The sequence below is a fragment of the Apteryx mantelli genome, chromosome Z (assembly GCF_036417845.1).
Source record: "Apteryx mantelli isolate bAptMan1 chromosome Z, bAptMan1.hap1, whole genome shotgun sequence".
In the NCBI taxonomy this organism is placed as follows: Eukaryota; Metazoa; Chordata; class Aves; order Apterygiformes; family Apterygidae; genus Apteryx; species Apteryx mantelli.
Genome location: NC_090020.1, coordinates 24,941,446 through 24,957,078, shown reverse-complemented (window position 1 = coordinate 24,957,078; position 15,633 = coordinate 24,941,446). Strand labels below are relative to the sequence as shown.

Below are 15,633 nucleotides of genomic sequence, written 5' to 3'. Positions count from 1 at the left end.
TTTCTCTACCACTGTAGCTGCTTTCAAGAACAAATTACATTGATATGATTTAGTTACCTCTGCTTGCTGCTTTTTGTAGGATTGTCTGTTTATTTACCTGTCTGGACACTGCTGGAAAAATGCTGTTATCTGCTGCAGGAGAACTGGCCAGCAATCAGGTCTGTTTTCAAGCACACTGATTAATGGATGAGGAGTGTTTCTGAAAAACAGTGAAATCATATTTGGATCCGTAATGCAGAAAGTGAGCATGCAACTAGCCACAAATAAAATCAGCTGTAGAAACAGACAACTTAACCCCCTGCCATTACTAACGCCATTACTAGCTTTGCCAAGACCGTCATACGATAAAAAGACAATATTCACAGGATCTTTGGGAAACAAAATTAAACTTGATTGCTTATTCAGAAAGTCTGGGTCCACAGGTACAAGTCTCCCATCCCTGAAGCTAACCACAGTGACTGTTCCTCAGACCTACCATTTTAAATCTGCTCTCAATTTTTTTTTTTTTTTTTGGAATTTCATGCATGTGAGCTCACAGAACAGCAGATCTGGAACACTGCAAGTGAAGAAGCTGTTAGGTTTCATTTAAATTCTGTTAATTATATTATTGTGACTGATGTAGTTGAATGAACCTTTTAGAAAGGATTTATAGTGGTGTTTTTGTTTGTTAATGTTTTTTTAAAAACCTGTTAAGAGAAGAAAGCCCAAGAGCTGAGGCATATCGTCTATTACAGAAGACAAACACAAACATACATTTAGACATGCTCATATATAACAGCATTGCATCAAGTCACAAGGGTCATTACGAGCAGTACTAAGCAATCCCAGTTTCAGGTGATGCAACTGAGATCTGCAGGAGTCCCATATCTTCAAAAAAATTAAATACACATAAATATCAGACTAACAGTTCTTTTTTTCATTAAAGAGTGTAGCTGAATTACATAATGTGATGATGCCTTAAGGCTTCTCTTAAGCGAGCTAGAGAGGCAATACCCATCTGCTGTAAACAGGACACCTTAGAGATATGCTACACCCATAGATCTTTTTCCTGAAAAAAAAAGATCTAATAGACAAATATGTTTAAACTAAATGAAGTGCTGCCTATTATGCTACTTTAGCATTCTCAATGTTATTGTTATTAGAATTCTGGGGAACTAACTGGGTTGACGGTTAGTCAGACAGTAGTAAGCATCACCATTAGCTGAATGAAAAGTCTGATGAGTTTTGCAAGCTGGTTACAGAATATTTTTCGTACTTAATTCCTCTTGTTTTCTTCAAGATCTGGTCAGAATAAAGCTACCAACAAAGCAAACTGCAAACATTGCTCTTTCTACTTCAGTAGAAGACTACAGACAAATATGACACACTGAACTCTGTAGCTGTGTAATTTAGGTAACAGCGCTGACCTGAAGGTTATTTAGATTCTGCAATAAACTTCTTTTAATAAAAATCTCAAAAATACTTGAAGTGAAAGTAACTTTTGGTGAACTCTTTCTCTCCAAAAGGTTCAAACTGCACTGGATCTTACAGTGCGAAAATGGGGGAAATCTTGTTCTGACTTACAAAACAGTTTGCCACTGAAGGATATTCACAAAGCAGAAGGTTTTGGTAATATGCTTTTAGCCATCAAAAAATAGCTTTTATTTATTGAGGGAGACATAATTGCAGTGCTCAAGACATCAGCACAGACACAGCTGGTCTAACTCAAGAGGATATTTATAGATAAAACTTGTTAGGAAGAAGGCTAAAACATACTCAGGTAATTTCTATTTAGGCATGAAGGCAACTGTGCCTTTAAACAAACAGCATGAAACCCTCAGGAATACAGTCAAATCAGATAAAGAAAACTGTTGCTAAGTCATCCCATATATATACACTTTAGAACCTGTACACTACTAAGACTCAAAAGTATAACCAAAGATCTTTTTTCACTATCTCCAAGAAAGTTTAAAGACAGCAAATAATGCTAATATATTGCTATAGTATGTAAACAAGAGCATGTGAACATTCTCAGGAAGAGGACTCAAACAGCAGAACTAATAATATTGATAACAAAGAAAAACCGCAGATAATGACTGAGCAAAAACATTCAGTATCTGTATGGATTTCTGAAACTGAGAGCTATTAAGAGGCTATTATGCCTAAAGACAGAAGGAAATTTAGCAATAGAACCTGATAGCTAGACTCTGTTCTTATGTCTGCCACCTCTTTAATGAAGTTTAAAATGGAGAGTACTTTAACATATTGTATTTAAATCTTTATAAAAATACTTTAATTAGTAGCTTTCAAGCTATTCAGGCAGGTAATAAGAAGAAAACAAGTTAAATTTGGAAGTGATCTCGTGCTAAGATAATGAGACTATACATACACGCAGGAGAAGGAAGTAAAAATAAAGTAGCTGGACAAGTTCTTCAGGAGCAGATGTCCAGATTTCTACCTGGATTAACTGAACAGTTTGTAAGCCAGTGCCATTTTAGCATTTAAAAAGAATCATATGGACCAAAAAGGGGAGAGAAATGTAAAAAAATAATGAATTCGGCTTCCTAACCATTCAGCAGCCTGAAAGCACATAATTTCATGTACTTAATGATTCTTGTTCTAACAAACAGAACATTAGATGGCATACTCTTTGGAATTGCCAAAAACACTCTTGAAAGCAGGATAAGCACCTTCACTTAATGGGTATGGAAGAAAAAACAGTGGTCACAGCAGATTTCAGTCTCAGAGCTGTAGTCTTTTGCTGCCTGTGACTGGGATAATTCCAAGAGTTACAGATGACAACTTATTTCAGCATTATATTCAATGTAGGGGAAATTTACATTAGCTCTCTGGGCAACCTGCTCCACTGCTCACAGTGAAATGTTTTTTCTTATATTCAGTTAGAACCTCCTCTATTTCAACATACACTTTCTGCCCATCATTCTTCCACCAAACACCTCAGTAAAGAACCTGGCTTTGCACTTGTGGTAACCTTCTTCTCAGTGCTTGGATGGGTGCTGTTAGGTCTCCCCAAAGCAATATCTCAGACTAAACAGGCCCAGCTCCTTCACTGTCTCTGCACAGTGCATATGCTTCAGCCCTCTGACAATCCTAGTATCCCTCCACTGAACTCACTCCAGTTTATCACTTCTTTCTTGTACCAGGAGACCCAAAACTGGACACAATAAGGTGTCATTTAACAAGCACACTAAGTAAAATACACAATTATTTCCCTCAATTTACAGGCTAAGCTGTCCACACTTCAAGTACGTTTTCCGAAAACTGGAGAAGTTTAGAGGACAGCCATTAAGAACAATTAAAGGATTGGGAAAATACATATCTCAGTGTAAGCCCAAGCTATTAAGGATTAGATTAAAGGATAAGTGTCATAGAAGTCTAAGCATCCTCATAGAGAACACAGATTTCATACTGCCTGTCAAGCAGTATGAAAAAACTGTCAAGCTAGGAAACAAGAACCAGAAGCTTGGATTTGAAACTGGCAAATTCAGAGTAGAAAAAGAGAATGAAATTTCACTGAAGAAAATCAGGCATTAGAACAGTTTACCAAGCACAGAATGGAATTCTTTGCACTGGATTCTCCCTCTGTTGCTCAGTTTTTCCTCCAAACAGGTGTGTTCCTATTCAAGCAGATAAAGAATTTCAAGTAGGGACTTTCAGAAAGCTGGCTGATGTGCTGGAGTATTTGCATCATGTTCAGAAAACAGATGTTAATTAAGACCATAAACTGTCCATATATTACAGATCTGTCCCTCACTTCTAGTCCAGCACCTCCTACATTCACTTCTCTAAAATTTGTTTACTTACCTACACGGCCTTCATGATGTCCACCTTCCTTAATTTTGCAAATCTTTTGTTAAAGTGCAGAGTCTCTTACGATCTGTGTACAAAGGCTGGAAAAGCTAAAGCTAATGCCCCTTTGCAACTTTTTAAGACAACAGCATGCAAGACACAAATGTGTTGACTCTCTGGTACTGGAGACCAGCAGAATCACAGACAGAAGACAGGATCATTTTTAGGGCAGCAAAATAGGAATATTATTCACGTATCATGCTGGGACTTTGAAAGAACATAGCCCTGTAAAGCCATACAGAGTTACAGCACTTGCTTATTTCAAGATCTTTGTTAAAAGAACTAATCACCTTTCTGAATTAGAAGAAAATATTAATCATCTAAATGCTGCTGTGATACTAAAGTCAGTAGAACCCTCATAAAGTAGGAGCATGTAACGCTACAAATCTAAAATTAAAATGGCCTAGTGTCCAGAATAAATAAGCCTTTTATGTACAGATTTTGTGTCTTCTGAGACTAATGTGACTGCACTGAGGTGGATGATAAAAAAAACCTAAGCTCTAGAGTGCCTAGTGATTAATAATGAAACATGAAAATGTGCAGCTCCCCAAAATTCCACTTGATAATGCTATTAGTGGTAGGAAAAGTGAAATGTGTATATGGAAATTTATTTTCAACCCTAAGTAAAGCATTGCTAGCAGAGCACTGTAAGATGTATATCTTTAAATGATATAAAAATGCTACTATACTGATCCCACTGGCAAGGACTTATGATAAAGTGAAATGAACAACTAGATTCAACTATCCACATGCAAACTCATGAGTGTCTAGGGAGAGAAAGATTAACCTTATGCTGGGCAACAATAAAGCAAAAGTTATTTTTAACCTTTAAGTCAACTCAAACTTCTTGCTTTATCTCTGAATGCAGGAGAATTACAATTTGATTTACATCATCAATTCAGTGACAGATTGCTTTTTCTGTCTGAGGAAACAATGTCTGTAGTTACCATGCATTTTCATGTATACAGCTGTGATTCTGGTCCTTTCAGAAACACAGCACAGCACTTTACTCCATCAGATATGCATTTTTAAAGTATTTCTGCTTGCTTTGAATTTTGATTTCAGAGTGTTGGTTGTAAGCCGATAAGACATGGGAGGTGCAGCTTTCCAGCATTTAGACAATAAAAAACATGCATGGTGAATCACTAAGAATAATGTAAAATATAAGTTCATTAAAGCAAATGTTAATAACTTTCAGCAAAAATGTATAGCCAAAGTTGTGTTTTAGCCTGATAATGCTGAAAATCTATTTCACGTAATTAAGTATTCTCCATGAATGCATTTACTGTATTTCTTGTTACAATTATTCTCCCACCCGTGAGGCTTTAGTAGAGATATGACAAAATTCAGTTCAAGATGGCAACGGTGAAAAATAATTATTTTTTGCATCACAAATGCGTTTAGCAGTTAGAATCCTACATTTTATCTCTTCACTCATAAAACACACATTCTCAGGCCAGGGGAACACCTGGCTGAAATCTGAAATGCATGTTATCTGCCTTATATTCCCCCAAATTGATCAAACACCAAAAATAATAAACCTACTGTAAAATATATCAAACACATATCAAAGTCTTCTTTTTTATCATCAAGCATGTTATCAGTACAAACTGATTACTGGCATAACAAAGTGCAAGACAGTTCTAAGTAAAATGCAGCTCCCTGTACGAGAAGGATTTGGGATGGGGGAAACTTCTCCATTCATGAATGTTTTAACAGAAAGGTAAATGCATGCTATAATCCACCTGGACTGATAACGCTGACAAGGCTTACCATAAACATCTCACCTCCCTGCTCTCCTGCTCGATGCAACTTGAGCTTAGGTTACTGGACAGGTATGTTAATATGCATATGAAATCAGCAGACCTTTACGTCAGATAAGAGAGATAACAAAGCCATAGGGAGCACCCAATTCTAGTGCATAGTGAGACCAACCTCCAGGCTACTTCTGTCTCTGCTACAACTGGTCCCAACCTCAGAACAACAGTGCAAAGCAATCTATATGCCAATTTAAAAACTGCATCACTCATTTTACACATCTTTAAAAAAGACCTGCATATTTGTTTTGATATTTCACCATCTTTGGAATATTAGTCCTTCCTCCCCGCCAATTCCCCCCCCCCCCCAAAAAAAAAACAAAACACAACAGAGATAGCTAAAGAGCTTACTAAAAAGGATTAGGGAGACCAAAACTAAGTGACAAGCAAGGCACAGTTTTCTACCAGTTTAATTGGGTCAAATGAACATTTCCTGCTTTTTGTAAAAAATAAGGATAATCCCTTCTCTATTTTCCAGTGTTGATTAGAAAGTGGAGAATCATAGCATTAAAATTACAGAAACTTCCCCAAAGAAAATGAGATAAAAGAACTAGACAAATCCCCCAAATTACAAGACATTATTTTCTCCCATTTCTTTCCAAGAACAGTTCATGACATTACATAATCTCAATGAGAAACTATATTTAAAAATAATAATAATATTGTCTAGAATTAACATATGAAAGGCATTTTTAATTATTACCTTGTAATATTAAAAATGTCCTAAGAGAGATGACAATAGCAAACTACTTTAGAACACTTTCAATTCTCCATTGATGATTTCTGTATGGAATACTTATGCACTGAGTTGACACCTTATTATATGGATAATTACAATAGGATGGTACTATTTGTGAGTATTGTATATATTCTCATTTTTCTTTCCAAAACTAAGTTTTAATGACTGCTTTGCAATAACCCTAGGAGCAATACAGTAATTAGCTAGAAATAAGCTATAGTACTTGATAGAAGTAAACTATAAAAAATTGTTATGTAACAAGTCATTGAATAAAGACACACCTTTTTTCACACTAGAAATTGAAAGATCAAGTCACAGGGCCTTGATCCATTAGATATTTGAAACATAGTCAAACAGCAAATTTGACTTCTCCCTTCAGTAAAGTTAATTAGAAGCAAAAGGAGAAAACAAAAGCAGGCTGAGTCTAGGACAAGTGTAAGACTGGTGCTTATTTTCAGTTCTCTATTAATTTAAACAGTTTTGAAATGTCAAAATTCACCTTCCTTGTACGCTACCAGTACTTTTTCTTCAAAAAAAGGTCTTTTTTTTGCCTACCTGGGGAGAGGCTGCTTCTACATTCCAGCCATAGTCTACTTTTTCACTGGAGACTGGATTAAGTTGCTTTAACGTAGGCTCTTCCACCAGAAGACTGAATAAACAGTTTGTTTACTACTAAAGGGAAAAAGTTTCCAAAAGAGTTCCATCTCACTATTCTTCAATACCTGCCTTCTCAATTAAAACTGTTCTGTAAAAGCCTAACCTTTGTAGAAAGAACTGATATAGCTAGAAAAACAAAAGTACACCAGATTTCAGTAATGCAAGCCCTGCATCAAGTTCCCCAAAGCTTGTTCCTCTATTTCTTACTATTTTATTTTGTCTAAGTAAAGACATGACTCCTCTTTACCAAAACCTGCCTTTTATATCCTTAAACAAGTACAGCTACAACATTTCTACACTGATAGCTCTTACCTGCATAAAAAAAAAAAAACCTTGAAAAAGTTCATGACTTCTACCAGAGCTAGGATCTTCTCCAGAAGAAGATACAGTGGTGCCTATGAAAGTCAACACTGACTCATGGTTTCTGTAGAGCTTGCTGGAAACACCAAGATGTCCCTTTATGAAGACTGCTATTGCACGACAAGGAGCTCTATGTTAGTAGCTCTGGATGCATTTTGAAATCATTTTTACACAGCAACCTCTTTTATAGTAAAAGCATTTAGAAACCTTACTTTGACAGCAGAAACAAAGCAGAAAAAACAGGTGAGAGGAAAGCAGTCTGCAGTCTACTCAAAATAAAAGTGTCATTAAAGGGACTATCACCATATCATCCAGCTACTACATATGAACGAGTCCTCAAATTTGTTTTTTCTCTCCCACTCACACAGCCCTCCTGTTGCTGTTATCCCCTTTTGAGCTTCTGGCGGCAATCTTATCTCTGTACTATAAAACTCCTTGAAACTTTCAACTAAAAATACACCATTATAAGTTATTCAGGAGTTCTCTTAAACAGAGGAAGCTCAGTTCTGCTGGGACTGTTACCTAAATCATGTTTTGTTTTAGCACATTATGAAAAGAAAGAAACTTAGATTTATTCCAGACCTAGTCCGGTGAGATCCTTAAATATCATAACTAAGGCCTTGAAGCAGTTCCAGAGCTGGATTAAAAATGCAGCAAAACACCTCAGAAAGTTAAGCTTTGGCAATCATACATTCTGGTAATTCTACTTGCTTCACAGCAGTCTTTGCCTTTAATGCTAAAACTGTCTCACTTGTTGTTGCTGGTCCAAAGGAATGAAAAGACTGCTTCAGAGAACATCAGTTCTCGGTATGTTAAGGATCGTTTTAACACTTGCCAAGCATACATAGTGGCGGCTGCGATAAATTACTGATTTGTTTTGTGAGGACTGGGACTAGTAAGACCTCCTCTTTGAGAGATTACTGGCTTATGCTGTTTAGTGTCCAGAGGGACTTGAACTTTGAAGAACACCTTTCCCCCACAATTAGGCATTTATAAAGGTAACAGGCGCTAAGTTCAAAAATGCAGCCTTCCCATCAGGTAGATTCTTTGTCTTCTATGCAGTCACCTTTTTCCTCCCATGAAGTTTGCAAGACTTAGTATCTCTTGAACCTTTACTACTCTACTATGAAATTTTGTCAAAATTGGTTAGCAGGGTCAAAACTACAAAAAAAAGGGGACTAAAGGCCAATATCAACACTGTGTTTTTGCTGGAAATCAGACAAGAAGTTATGAGGGTGTCTACACAAAACTGATGTGAAACTCACCTGATTGCATACAAATTCCAGACAGTCTCATCTCCATCTTTTCCCAGCTGAAGAGCTTGCATTTGTAGTAATTTCCAAATAGTTTTTACCAAACCATGCACATTCCTGTTGGCAAAAAGAAATACATTACTATTATGTACAGAGCTGGATTAGTTGATTCTTACATAAGAGGAGGAACCCAGTCACAAAACTGACACCCAGGAAGACTTAAGTTCTCCTTAAGGACCTCCTCACAGCTGGCTCCAAAATTTTGGCCAAGTCATGCATCCACATGTCTTTTGCTTTTCTTTTTGCAAAATGATGATACTATAGCAAAGATAAGAATTTAATTTATCTCTCTGATGGATTTAGTAGAAGAAAATCATTCCAAAAGTACATTTTCTGTCCCTAATTTGATTGAAATTGGTGTTTTAAAATATGGTAAAACCTGAAAATCAGCTCTTCTCTGAATGCACGTATAAGGGTAAACACCCATCATAGTACACAGAAATTTCAACTATGCAATTGTCTACCAAAAGAAAGCATCTAAATCCCCTACACTGAAAATTACCTCCTCAGAAAGGACTTTGATTATGAATGGACCTATGTAAATTTAGACTTTTAAGTGATAGCAAAAAATCTGAACAAATTTATGCAATTTCTATCTAAGAACACTGAGACTTTACATAGGCACTATTAAAAGAAACTAAGTTTTGACACGTACAGGCTGGACCAGCCTAAATACATCAGCACACTTCTCACAGAGACAATACTTGAAATGTCACCAGCCTCCTCTGATGAGGTAATAATATTTAATCTAAAAGAAAAATCATATGGCTTGATATTTCCCATATACTTATGGCTTGATATTTATCATATACTTCACAGAAAATTCAAAAACGAAAAAGGCAAAGTATTATCTAATTATTGAATCATAATCCCACACTCATGTCATTCATAAAATAAAATGGGAACACACAAACATCACTTTTCACTTTCAGATATTTATTATACTCATCACCACCTCCAAACAGACTTTCCAGAATGAATGTCTGGTGTAAGCTGATAGGGTCCACCATGGAATGACCACAGATTCCACAGTGAATCTTCCTACCAGAAACTGTTCAGATTTGTGCTCCTAATAGTGGCAGAGAAGTATATTCCCTTTTGCTGTGTCTTTTTCATACTCTTGCAAACAGTGCTAGAAAACACTGACCCAGATCAATGCTGATAGAATACAGTTATAAGATGTGCCTGTAATCATTAAAATTACAGGTTGGCATGACACCTGAGTATCAAAACACCGAATGATGATTATACAAGAAAATATAAGGTTAGGCAGAGTCCTCTTGCCAAGCAGCTGAAAAAAGAGGAGCATAGTAGGTTTACTGACCCTAATATAGTAAATAAAAGACACATGAATGGGTATAGAGAGAAGGGGAAAAGTGTTTAACCTTTTAGATAATTTAAGACTAGAAAGAGCCAGTTAAGTGGTAAATCTGATAGCATATCCCTCAATTTCAACAGAGTAACTAGGAAGAGAGAGAAAACAAGCAATAAAACACACAACTAGAAAGCAGGCCTCATTGTTCTGGAATTCCAGTATTTCTGGACCTAATTCCCAGGTGAGATGCAAGGGGGAGAACAGAGGAACAGAACCTGCTTTAGGTTTTGTATTCAATTCCTGAACTAAAGTCACACATTGGCATGACATATTGCCAAGATTTGCTCTCACTGTAGGCATGAATGCTCAGGTGAGGAAAGCATTTTAAGAACACTTATACACGAATATAGTATGGCAATAATTCCTTAGATATTACAATAATTTCATTATTTCACTGGTTTTGAATAAACTAACTTGATTATTTATGCTTATCCACTACTGAATACAGACCACAGAATTTTTCCTTCTACTAAAACAGAAGGGGCCTATGATGATTTCTATCAGCAGAGGAAATCATACTGTCATCATACTGAGAAGAAGAATCTCCCTCAGGATGTTCCCTGAAGCTTAGACTTCAGGAGCCTCAGAAGAAACCAAACATGGACTATAAGAAACCAAATATGGATGATAAGCCAGAGACAAGAGTAGTTTTTCATTTGCATAATAAGCAGATAGTGTGAACCACAAAAAAGTCAACACAGATAAGCACTGGACATGCATACTGGCAATGCAACTTGTCTTCCCTAGCACAGAATTTGATACATCTGACAAAATAAAAAACACCAGGCGTACTAAGCTCTTGCTAAATTCATCATAACAGAGAAGGGAGAGAAGTGAGAACACAAAACAAGTAGCGTTTACCAATAAAACATTCACCTAGCTCCATCCTGTACTGAATGGAGCTCAGTAGTTGCATATGCTTTTCTGTTGGCTGCCAATTTCATGTTTACTTTCTTTCAAAGACACTGTGCACCCAGCAGTGCAAAGCCCCAGAGCAAATCTGCATGAAAACTTGGCAGGGAATAGAATGAAGGAACAGCTGGCTAAGACAAAAAAATGGATCAGCATTGAAGTGAAGCAGTCGGAAACTGTTAGGTTAATCAACTCCTGGGGCTACAGACATATTAAACCTAGAGACCTTTGTGGTTAAGCTATAAAAACTCTGCTTTGCAATCCATAGTGGATGCGGTTTGAATTGTGGCAGCTTGAGAAGAAATGCCAAAAATATAAGTAAAAAAGGTTCCTGGGTGATTTGCCAGCACAGCCAGCACTTACCATAGCAGCCAACATGATGTTGGTCTCGCACATGGATCTGTTTCAAAAAGAAAAAGCTGAGAATGGTGTGGAAATGGGGACAGAGCCAAGCCCCTTAACTCTGCTATACCACAAGTTTGTTTTTAAGGTTAACTCAGTCTTGAATATCCCATTTTACACTTTCTTTTTCCTGAATTACAAAATTGTATTAACATTACATCCCCATGTAAATTGCTGATGCTGCAACAAATGCTTGACTGCACAGGAATTTCACTTTCTTCTTAGTCTGTGAGCCACAGCTAATGAAACTTTCTCTCCAATTATGCCATAGGACTCAGATTCTCATCATCTAAAGCACAGGTTTAACTTCTTGTTAACAATTCAAGTTCTTCCTTTGACCCCAGATTGAACTAGCTGAATTTTGTCCTTTGGACGACAGTAGTCTGCAGAAATTATTCATATTATAAATATATACATATAATTTACAAAAACTTTCCTACAGATCCAAATCCAAATACTGTAAACTCAGCATAGAGTCAGCATCACCATGACAAGATCCTAACTCCAACCCAACTTTGAACAAGTCAGTCACAAGGACAAACAGAATTTTTTGAACATGATCCGATTTCTTCAGAAGTGTTTCACAGGAGTTTTCTCAAACTTAGACTCACCTTTGGCTCAGATGAGAAACCTCAGCCTAAAACTAATTGTGTGAAGGTTAGGAGGACTGAAAAACATATCTTGAATGGCATGGTTCCTACAACCTCCATGCTGAAGCCACCAGCATAATACATAGCAGGTGTGGCATCAATTAGTAGCCTTGACTAAGCAAGGACACTACCATTATTTAGGCAGGAAATAGAAAGGCTTATTACTGAAATCCATACATCTGCCAAAAGTCTGAAGAGAGACAGAAACAGACCAAGGAAAACTTGAATGGAAACATCCTCCCAAAACATCATCTAGCTTCCCATTTGGAAGTTTTATTATGCATACAACAGTTTGCATTCTCTCAGCATGTTGCAAAGGTAGTTTAATTCAAAACACCAATGAGAGATGTTAGCATCATATTTGTAGCATTTTGTAAGAGGAAATATCTTCAGAGTTAGGTAAAGTGATTTATTCTTTAGCAAACCTGGGAACAAATCCAGCATCCCTAATCTCCAGCTAGTGCCTTATGATGACTCCAGGTGACCAACTGGTGATTTGGGCTGATTAGGAAGTTACTTCCCCTCTCCCATACCATGATGGAGGTCGCTGCCATTTTCTTTCCCCTTTCCCATGAAAGGGGCAGCAAAACTAGGCAGTGCATTGATTTCTGAGGTGCTACAGTTCAAAGTTCAGAGTATTAGCCTAACCTACCACCAGTTTCAGCTTCCATGATGGAATGGTCTATGAATTCTTATCTCAAGAGACAGACCCACACAGCCACTGCTATGATGGTAGCAACAGCCTTTGGCAGAAGGGCAAGGCAAAATTAGCCCTTAATGCCAGGGCCTGTGGAAGATGCTCTCATCCACAGAGCCGCACCTCTTCCACTACATGTATAAGGCAAACAGCAAAAGGAATGACAGAATCCAGCAAACACACTACCTGGCCGAGGGAATTAAGTTGAGAGCTCCATGAAGAACATAGCTGAGATCAGCGTGTTTCTCTGCAACAAGTGTCACCAATCCTTCAGAGCAGGCTGTTCTCAGGGTCACATTCTCACTGCAGCACTTTTCCCAGAGCAAGTTCAGAGCCGGAGTCTGAAATCAAAATAAGAAGAAATAAGCAACGAGAAGGCTGACATGAATTTCTCTGTGTTCATCTCAAAAGCACTTTTAAGTAAAGCCCTACTCAACAACTTCTTCTGAAGTCTTATAAAGCACAAAAGAGGAAGCTGCGGAACTCATCTGTGACCAAAGAAAGGCCTTCCTGAGGACAGGTCCCAAGTCTGCTGTCCCCAGTTGCTTATCCCAGCAGTAGGGACAGGAGTCTCTGAGGAATAATAAGTCATAAGAATTTTGCAACGTGGCCTATTCAGGTAAACTAGCAGTAACTTTAGTTTCCCTAAAAAATTAGGCTGTAATTTGAGATAGTTCAGGAACTGTTGTAAAACTGAACCACATCTACAACAGGGTGTAGCGCAAACAGCTATGGGTGGTATACAAAGAGCTATCCAAAGGCAAGCCATCTCTATTCATCAAATGAAGCCCTCAGTTCTCTCCACTTGCTGGTAAATGCAAAGATTTGGCAGTATCCTTCAAACCTACTACTTATTTTGATGCTAAACTTGCATTCACAGGATCGATGTTTGGTGACTTAGTATGTTTCAAGAGGAGAAACAAGCAAAATATTTTTAAACAACTGAACACTGAAACTGTACTGAAAAAAGGAGCATGGAATGTGTAAGTGGAACCATTTTATTTTATTAATATTTTAGAAGCTGTTACTGGTTTTCTGTTCAATAACTGTCTGGGTAGTAGGGGGAAGCAGAAGTGGGGGAGAGAGGAAGGAGGAGTCACCTTCTAGCTCAAGACAGAATGATATTTGTGAATGTGATCATGAACATTAAGGGAACTTCTATTAGAAAAACTATGCACCTTCAGCATGTCCTCATATCAAAATTTGGCTTTTTTCACATTTGGTTTTGGGTTTGTTAGTTTTTGGTTTTCAGACTGGGGGAAAAAAAATCCATAAAACTCCTTTTTCTGCTCATTTCTGTACAACTCAGCTTTGGGAGAGGAAAAAAGAGAAGGAAATCCTAACTAATCCCTCTTCTGCATTACTTTGACACTTGGAAATGTCAGCTTTTCATATGCCTCTCTGTTAACACGAGAGACCTCCACTTAACCAAGCTTGACCAAACCAAAGGGAGAAGTACACACTTGCATCAAGCTGACTCCAAAGAAAGTATGAGCTCTACTAACATGAAAGAACAAACACCAATGCTGATATGTGAAATCCAACATGTTTTGAAATTTTGATAGAAACATAAAAGAATTTTCTGCTCAAATTTTTCTACTCAAATGGCTCACCATGAGACAGAATCTTCACTCATGGTAATGCAAATATACTTAAATAAAACTCTCTTCAACTGAGCATAGCTAGATGTTAGTATTCGCCAGTCTGATACTATTTAGCATGAAGTAAAACTACTCTTCTGATCTCAGAGATTTACAGTGTCCACCTGTATGCCCAGAAACATATTGTTGAGTACCTTACCTAACTTTCAGGATTTATTAAAATTGCACACTGAAGAATCCACAGAAAAAGGTAAGCATCTATGGACAGGAGAGAAGAGATAGAAATGAAAGAATAGCACAGACCTGGTCGGAGGCCTGTCTTATCTTGCCTGAAGAAACATTTTCTTTCAGTACTGCAGCGATCAGATGAGCCACTGCCTACAAAAGAAAAAGAAATAAAACCACATACAGATCAAATATTATTTTTCATGCCTCCATTAGGAAGACTTTATACCATTGCTGTATTGACAGGATGGCCAAGGAAGATACGGATGCAAGAACTAGAAACAATAGCAAACTTATTGTTTGAAGTGTATTTTAGGGCCAAAAACCTCCATAATGTTGCCATATCACCTTTTACTGTTAGCCTGCTGCACAAGAGAAGCAAGCCTTCACAGGGCTCCACATAAATATAAGGGCCTCTGTGTACAGAACCTCTTTTAAGATTAGAACCAGATACATTAAATTATCTGCAATTCCTGAGTATTAGCTTTAACAGACATTTAAAGCTCCATTACTGTACAGATCTCAGTGTACTTACATGCACTGGCAAATACTGCATCATTTACTACACAAGGCAGAGGAAGCAAGAGAGGTAGTAAAACAGAGCACAGCTAAGCAACTTACCCAAAGTTAAGCAACTTGCCCAAAGTCTTGCAGCACTTCAGCAGAACACTAACCATAAATACACTCTAGTGCTTAGGCACTTTACATATCTGACAGTATATCTATTGCCAGAAATGCTTTATTTACTTTAAGCAGGTGTTTGATTTAAACTGTATTCCTCATAAGCTATACCGTGGCAAAAAGATCACGAAACAAGATTCATACCTGAATTTCTAAGGTCCTCCAAAAAAATGCTGTTCCTTAAACAGGGCTTAAAGAATTTACATTTACATTTGGGATGTAAGATTAAACTTTTCATTCTATTTTAATAGAAGGAATGTCCGATTTCCTTAGTCTGCTTTTAAAAATATAAATGTGGACTGAAATACCGAAGCAGCCTCAAAAGCCTCAGGGTGTTTGAATCTAGGCTTTGGTT

At 37.3% G+C, this 15,633-nt stretch overlaps 1 protein-coding gene across 3 annotated transcripts in view; it reads right to left on the bottom strand.

Moving 5' to 3' along the window:
* The window catches only part of FOCAD (focadhesin), a 127,735-nt gene that overhangs the window by 102,248 nt on the left and 9,854 nt on the right, over positions 1–15,633 (bottom strand). For all 3 annotated transcript variants that reach the window (XM_067316125.1, XM_067316124.1, XM_067316126.1), the window contains exons 3-6: positions 14,676–14,750; positions 12,958–13,112; positions 8,688–8,792; positions 98–199 (exon numbers count right to left, since the gene is read on the bottom strand). In XM_067316125.1, the coding sequence (XP_067172226.1) occupies positions 98–199; positions 8,688–8,792; positions 12,958–13,112; positions 14,676–14,750 (437 nt within the window). The remainder of the gene's footprint in view (positions 1–97; positions 200–8,687; positions 8,793–12,957; positions 13,113–14,675; positions 14,751–15,633) is intronic.